Source organism: Borostomias antarcticus (genome assembly GCF_949987555.1).
Source record: "Borostomias antarcticus genome assembly, chromosome: 15".
Lineage (NCBI taxonomy): Eukaryota > Metazoa > Chordata > Actinopteri > Stomiiformes > Stomiidae > Borostomias > Borostomias antarcticus.
The window spans coordinates 22,686,488-22,693,987 of record NC_140248.1 but is presented as its reverse complement, the minus strand read 5'-3'; the positions used below and the strand labels follow the sequence as shown (position 1 = coordinate 22,693,987).

The 7,500-nt window shown below is 52.0% G+C and overlaps 1 protein-coding gene across 1 annotated transcript in view; it reads left to right on the top strand.

Annotated features, from left to right (window-relative positions):
- synj1 (synaptojanin 1) overlaps window positions 1–7,500 on the top strand; it is a gene marked incomplete at both ends in the record, with an annotated part of 52,876 nt that overhangs the window by 36,329 nt on the left and 9,047 nt on the right. The window contains 4 exons of the mRNA XM_084450391.1: window positions 732–810; window positions 1,712–1,877; window positions 5,205–5,378; window positions 6,987–7,109. Of these exons, the coding sequence (XP_084306517.1) occupies window positions 732–810; window positions 1,712–1,877; window positions 5,205–5,378; window positions 6,987–7,109 (542 nt within the window). The remainder of the gene's footprint in view (window positions 1–731; window positions 811–1,711; window positions 1,878–5,204; window positions 5,379–6,986; window positions 7,110–7,500) is intronic.

Sequence of the window (7,500 nt, the reverse complement as noted above, 5' to 3'; positions counted from 1 at the left end):
GATCAAAACGTTGTCTAGCCTTTTGATGAATAAATAAGTTTAAAGTACAGCTTGGTGTACAGGTTCTATCTGAACATCCCATTCTAAATGGAGACCCTGCTTCACTACCAGCCTCTCTGACCCCGTTTACACCTTGCATTAAAATGGGTCTCCTATCGAGATTGTATCTAGATAATGATTTAGCCTGATTACATTTACACCTGACATTAATATGCGTTTTGATTACCTTCAACCCGATCCGTTTGAGATACGATCGACTCTGTCCAGCTGACAATCGAACGTCACATCCTGTTTGTTCTTGAATATTTTCGTCTGACTAAATTGAGAGTAGACACTTTTGTCTCGTCTGGACTCCAACCTTGACCAGGATCCATTTTAATGCTTTCTTGCTAGCTGGGCTAGGCATGGAAGCCTGCTCCTTGCTGGTCTGGAACCGGCGCGTTCCAACGGCTACGTATTTCCGCCCACGTTGTTGATATGTGGATTAAAAACGCATTTCCATTTACACTTCTATTAAATGTGGTCGAAATGCGTCCCTGACCACCTCCGGAGGTGGTTTGGCCGATCGGATCGCAATCCGTCCTCAAAACGTTTTGGGCGCATTTACACCTGTACTTTCATGTGGTTTAGCACCATCAGATTGCAATCTGATCACCAAAAAACACATTTTAATGCCGGGTGTAAACGGGGTCTCTGATGGTTCTGGTTCTGGTCCTGGTTCTGCTGGGCAGGTTCGTGGAGGAGAAGATGTGGGTGACGTTCCTGGAGGGCTACTCTGCCCTGGCCGCTCTGTCCCTCAGCGCCTCCACAGTAAGCCTGCGCCCAACACCGCCTCAACACTCACACCACCATGAGAGAACTACACCTTAACACTCAGACAACCATGAGAGGATTACACCTTAACACTCACACCACCATGAGAGAACTACACCTCAACACTCACACCACCATGAGAGAACTACACCTCAACACTCACACCACCATGAGAGGACTACACCTCAACACTCACACCACCATGAGAGGACTACACCTCAACACTCACACCACCATGAGAGAATTATACCTTAACACTCACACCACCATGAGAGAACTACACCTCAACACTCACACCACCATGAGAGAACTACACCTTAACACTCACACCACCATGAGAGAACTACACCTCAACACTCACACCACCATGAGAGAACTACACCTCAACACTCACACCACCATGAGAGAACTACACCTCAACACTCACACCACCATGAGAGAACTACACCTCAACACTCACACCACCATGAGAGAACTACACCTTAACACTCACACCACCATGAGAGAACTACACCTTAACACTCACACCACCATGAGAGGATTACACCTCAACACTCACACCACCATGAGAGAACTACACCTCAACACTGAGACAACCATCAGAGAACTACACCGTTAGAGAATAATGATGTGTTCACGTAATGATGTCTCACTTTTTGTAGCTTTTGCGTTGTGACCAACACATTGTGTTTCTGACTGCAAAATGAAAGGTGAAAATATCTATTTTCCGCTTTACACACAGTACATCTTTTTCCCTGGTGTGTCTGTGTGTGTGCGCGTGCACATACCCGTGTGCGTGTGTGTGTATGTGTGTGTGTGTGTGTGTGTGTGTGTGTGCGTGTGTGTGTGTGTGTGTGTGTGTGTGGTTGTGTGTGTGTGTGTGTGTGTGTGTGTGTAGGTCCTGGGGAAGCTGATTGACGTGCGTCTGAAGAGCCCTGGCTGGATCAAGAGCCTGGAGGAGGAGATGAGCCTGGAGAGGATCTGCGGCAGCATCCCCACGTCCACCAGCTCCACCCTGCTGGCCGAGGACGCCAGCCTGGCCGACGACGACTACGACATGGAGGGTGAGGAGGAGGAGGAGGAGGTCTGGTTCTGACCCGAGGAGGAGGAGGAGGTCTGGTTCTGACCCGAGGAGGAGGTCTGGTTCTGACCCGAGGAGGAGGAGGAGGTCTGGTTCTGACCCGAGGAGGAGGTCTGGTTCTGACCTGAGGAGGAGGTCTGGTTCTGACCCGAGAAAGAGGTCTGGTTCTGACCTGAGGAGGAGGTCTGGTTCTGACCCGAGGAGGAGGAGGAGGTCTGGTTCTGACCCGAGGAGGAGGAGGAGGTCTGGTTCTGACCCGAGGTGGAGGAGGAGGTCTGGTTCTGACCCGAGGAGGAGGAGGAGGTCTGGTTCTGACCCGAGGAGGAGGAGGAGGTCTTGTTCTGACCCGAGGAGGAGGAGGAGGTCTGGTTCTGACCCAAGAAGGAGGAGGAGGTCTGGTTCTGACCCGAGGAGGAGGAGGAGGTCTGGTTCTGACCCGAGGAGGAGGTCTGGTTCTGACCCGAGGAGGAGGAGGAGGTCTGGTTCTGACCCGAGGAGGAGGTCTGGTTCTGACCCGAGGAGGAGGAGGAGGTCTTGTTCTGACCCGAGGAGGAGGAGGAGGTCTAGGAATTAGGGCTGTAAATAAAATTGATGCAGCAATTAGGCTGGGTTGAAAAAATCATTTTTACGATTCAAAAACGATCTTCATCTGATTTAACGATAATTGATTCATAAATCCTGAGATCGATCTTTTAATATCTGCTTTTTTTCGTGGATGTTTCAGGCTTTTAAACCCATTAGTCTGGTGAGCTAGAGTAGCTAGTTCATATAATTTAGCTAGCTAGCTAACACATGAGTAATATAATCATTCTGATCATCTGAATCATCAGTCTGATCATTAGCAGACGTTAGCTAGCATTGAAAAAACAGCTAGTGAGCTACTGTAACTGTTAGCCTGACTAGCTGACAGAAGGCGCTAACTTCCGGTTTTCAAAATAAACGGTTTGTGGAAAGACACTCAGCTCTTCAGATTGGCGTCTGTGGCTCAGGAGGTAGAGCGGGTCGTCCAATGATCGCAGGGTCGGCGCTTCGAATCCCGACTCCTCCTGTCCACATGTCGAAGTGTCCTTGGGCAAAACACTGAACCCCAAATTGCTCCCAATGAGCAGGCTGGCATCTTGCATGGCAGCTGCCGCCATTGGTGTGTGAATGTGTGTGTGAATGGGTGAATGAGAGGCCTTCATTGTAAAGCGCTTTGGATAAAAGCACTATATGAGTGCAGTCTATTTACCGTTTACCATCCTTGGCAGTCCCCAGCCCTGCTGGCTGTGTGGGAGTTCCCTGGCGTCTGATGGTCTGTCTGTTCTCTGACGTTCTGTCTGTTCTCTGGTCTGTCTGTTCTCTGGTCTGTCTGTTCTCTGACGTTCTGTCTGTTCTCTGACCGTCTGTCTGTTCTCTGACCGTCTGTCTGTTCTCTGTTCTCTGTCTGTTCTCTGTTCTCTGTCTGTTCTCTGTTCTCTGTTCTCTGTCTGTTCTCTGACGCTCTGTCTGTTCTCTGACCGTCTGTCTGTTCTCTGTTCTCTGTTCTCTGTCTGTTCTCTGTTCTCTGTTCTCTGTCTGTTCTCTGACGGTCTGTCTGTTCTCTGTTCTCTGTCTGTTCTCTGTTCTCTGTCTGTTCTCTGTCTGTTCTCTGACGCTCTGTCTGTTCTCTGTTCTCTCTCTGTTCTCTGGCGGTCTGTCTGTTCTGTGGTCTGTCTGTTCTCTGACGCTCTGTCTGTTCTCTGTCTGTTCTATGACGGTCTGTGTTCTCTGACGCTCTGTCTGTTCTCTGAATGTCTGTCTGTTCTCTGACGCTCTGTCTGTTCTCTGAATGTCTGTCTGTTCTATGACGGTCTGTCTGTTCTCTGAGGGTCTGTCTGTTCTCTGACGCTCTGTCTGTTCTATGACGCTCTGTCTGTTCTCTGACGGTCTGTCTGTTCTCTGACGCTCTGTCTGTTCTCTGTTCTCTGTCTGTTCTCTGTCTGTTCTCTGACGCTCTGTCTGTTCTCTGTTCTCTCTCTGTTCTCTGGCGGTCTGTCTGTTCTGTGGTCTGTCTGTTCTCTGACGCTCTGTCTGTTCTCTGTCTGTTCTATGACGGTCTGTGTTCTCTGACGCTCTGTCTGTTCTCTGAAGGTCTGTCTGTTCTCTGACGCTCTGTCTGTTCTCTGTCTGTTCTATGACGGTCTGTGTTCTCTGACGCTCTGTCTGTTCTCTGACGCTCTGTCTGTTCTCTGACGCTCTGTCTGTTCTCTGAAGGTCTGTCTGTTCTATGACGGTCTGTCTGTTCTCTGAGGGTCTGTCTGTTCTATGACGCTCTGTCTGTTCTCTGACGGTCTGTCTGTTCTCTGACGCTCTGTCTGTTCTCTGTTCTCTGTCTGTTCTCTGTCTGTTCTCTGACGCTCTGTCTGTTCTCTGTTCTCTCTCTGTTCTCTGGCGGTCTGTCTGTTCTGTGGTCTGTCTGTTCTCTGACGCTCTGTCTGTTCTCTGTCTGTTCTATGACGGTCTGTGTTCTCTGACGCTCTGTCTGTTCTCTGAAGGTCTGTCTGTTCTCTGACGCTCTGTCTGTTCTCTGTCTGTTCTATGACGGTCTGTGTTCTCTGACGCTCTGTCTGTTCTCTGACGCTCTGTCTGTTCTCTGACGCTCTGTCTGTTCTCTGAAGGTCTGTCTGTTCTCTGACGCTCTGTCTGTTCTCTGAATGTCTGTCTGTTCTATGACGGTCTGTCTGTTCTCTGAGGGTCTGTCTGTTCTATGACGCTCTGTCTGTTCTCTGACGCTCTGTCTGTTCTCTGACGCTCTGTCTGTTCTGTCTGTCTGTTCTCTGACGCTCTGTCTGTTCTCTGACTGTTCTCTGACGCTCTGTCTGTTCTCTGAAGGTCTGTCTGTTCTCTGACGGTCTGTGTTCTCTGACGCTCTGTCTGTTCTCTGTCTGTTCTCTGACGGTCTGTCTGTTCTCTGAAGGTCTGTCTGTTCTCTGACGCTCTGTCTGTTCTCTGACGGTCTGTGTTCTCTGACGGTCTGTGTTCTCTGGTCTGTCTGTTCTCTGATGGTCTGTCTGTTCTCTGGTCTGTCTGTTCTCTGGTCTGTCTGTTCTCTGACGGTCTGTCTGTTCTCTGGTCTGTCTGTTCTCTGACGGTCTGTCTGTTCTCTGACGGTCTGTGTTCTCTGGTCTGTCTGTTCTCTGTCGCTCTGTCTGTTCTCTGACGCTCTGTCTGTTCTCTGAAGGTCTGTCTGTTCTCTGCCGGTCTGTCTGTTCTCTCACGGTCTGTCTGTTCTCTCACGGTCTGTCTGTTCTCTGACGGTCTGTCTGTTCTCTGACGGTCTGTCTGTCAGGTGACGTGGACGAGGAGGTGGAGGAGATCCTCCCTCAGCACCTGCAGCCCGGCGCCGCCTCCTCCCCGGGCGCCTCCCCCGGCGCCAGCCCCTGCCCCTCCCCCACCCACGGCGAGCCCGCCCCCCCCAGCCGGCCCAGCAGGGCCCCCCCACGCTCCGCCGGACCCCCGCAAGGTAGCTCAAACACACACACACACACACACACTCAGCCCCGCACTCTCTCTCTCTCTCTCTCTCTCTCTCTCTCTCTCTCACACACACACACACTCAGCCCCGCACTCTCTCTCTCTTTCTCTCTCTCTCTCTCTCTCTCTCTCTCTCACACACACACACACACACACACACACACTCAGCCCCGCACTCTCTCTCTCTTTCTCTCTCTCTCTCTCTCTCTCTCTCTCTCTCTCTCTCTCTCTCTCTCTCTCTCACACACACACACACACACACACACACTCAGCCCCGCACTCTCTCTCTCTCTCTCTCTCTCTCTCTCTCTCTGTCACACACACTCACACACCCTCGATCACCACCACACTATACTGTACGTGCAGCTTTCATCAGCCATCTTAAAGTGTGATGGTATAATCCATGTGTGGAATGTTTGGACTGCAGTCCGCTGAACAAATGATGTGTGATTGTGCTCTGTTCTGATTGGGTGGAAGGAGATTTAAGCCCGACTCCGTGCAGCATGGAGCGTTCAGGTAAAACAGTAGTGTTAGACTGAGGTGGCGAAATCCTGGGAATATTCACATCTTCCCATGGGAATTAACCAGAATGTATTCCCGTTAATTCCCATAAATCTTCAGTTTATTCCCAGTAATTCCCATAAATTCCAGATGGGAATTTTGTGAATATTCCCAGAATCCTGCTACCCTAGTTTAAGCTAGATGTGTTTTGAAGTGACTGTGTTTGTTAGCAGTGATTATATTTAGCAGTGAAGACTGATGTTTTACTCTGTGATTGACAGTTTGACAGTTTGTGCCTTTTTCCCACCCCCTCGTTCCCCCATACAGACCCTGAGTGGCTGGATTAGGCTCAAACCACCCCCTCGTTCCCCCATACAGACCCTGAGTGGCTGGATTAGGCTCAAACCACCCCCTCGTTCCCCCATACAGACCCTGAGTGGCTGGATTAGGCTCAAACCACCCCCTCGTTCCCCCATACAGACCCTGAGTGGCTGGATTAGGCTCAAACCACCCCCTCGTTCCCCCATACAGACCCTGAGTGGCTGGATTAGGCTCAAACCACCCCCTCGTTCCCCCATACAGACCCTGAGTGGCTGGATTAGGCTCAAACCACCCCCTCGTTCCCCCATACAGACCCTGAGTGGCTGGATTAGGCTCAAACCACCCCCTCGTTCCCCCATACAGACCCTGAGTGGCTGGATTAGGCTCAAACTCAAACAGCGCTCGTCGTGCTTGTAGAGCATCAGAGCTTTCTAGTGTTCCACAGCCATGTGGTGTGACTGGACTTACTGACAGGCTGTCTTCTTCCTCCTCCTCCTCCCCCTCCTCCTCCTCCTCTCTCTCCTCCTCACTCTCTCCTCCTCCTCTTTCTCCTCCTCCCCCCTCCTCCTCCTCCTCACTCTCTCTTCCTCCTCCTCCTCTTTCTCCTCCTCCCCCCTCCTCCTCCTCCTCACTCTCTCCTCCTCCCTCCTCCTCCTCCTCACACTCTCCTCCTCCTTGTCGCGCATCGTGTTGCCCATGGTGTTGCCTCTGTGTATGAAATGCGCTATACTAATAAAGTTTGATTCGATTTGATTCGTCGTCCTCCTCTCTGCAGGGTCTCCGGTGGACTTCCAGCCAGGCGGCCCCCCATCCATGGAGCCCAAGCGGCCCCCTCCCCCACGGCCCAACGCCCCCCCGGCCAGGCCCGCCCCCCCGCAGCGGCCCCCGCCCCCCTCAGGTACCGTCCCATCTACCCCCGCGCTCTCTCTGCACCTTCTGTACCACTGTACCACTCCCTCTCACTCACTCCCTCTCCTCCCTCCCTCTCCTCACTCCCTCTCACTCCCTCTCACTCCCTCCCTCTCCTCACTCACTCTCACTCCCTCTCCTCACTCCCTCTCCTCACTGACTCTCCTCACTCACTCTCACTCCCTCTCACTCCCTCCCTCTCCTCACTCACTCTCACTCCCTCTCCTCCCTCCCTCTCCTCACTGACTCTCCTCACTCACTCTCACTCCCTCTCCTCCCTCCCTCTCCTCCCTCTCACTCACTCCCCTCTCTTCCCCTCCGGCCTCTCTTACCCCCCCTCCTCACTCCCTCCTCCCTCCTGAAGGAGGTAAAAGCCCCCT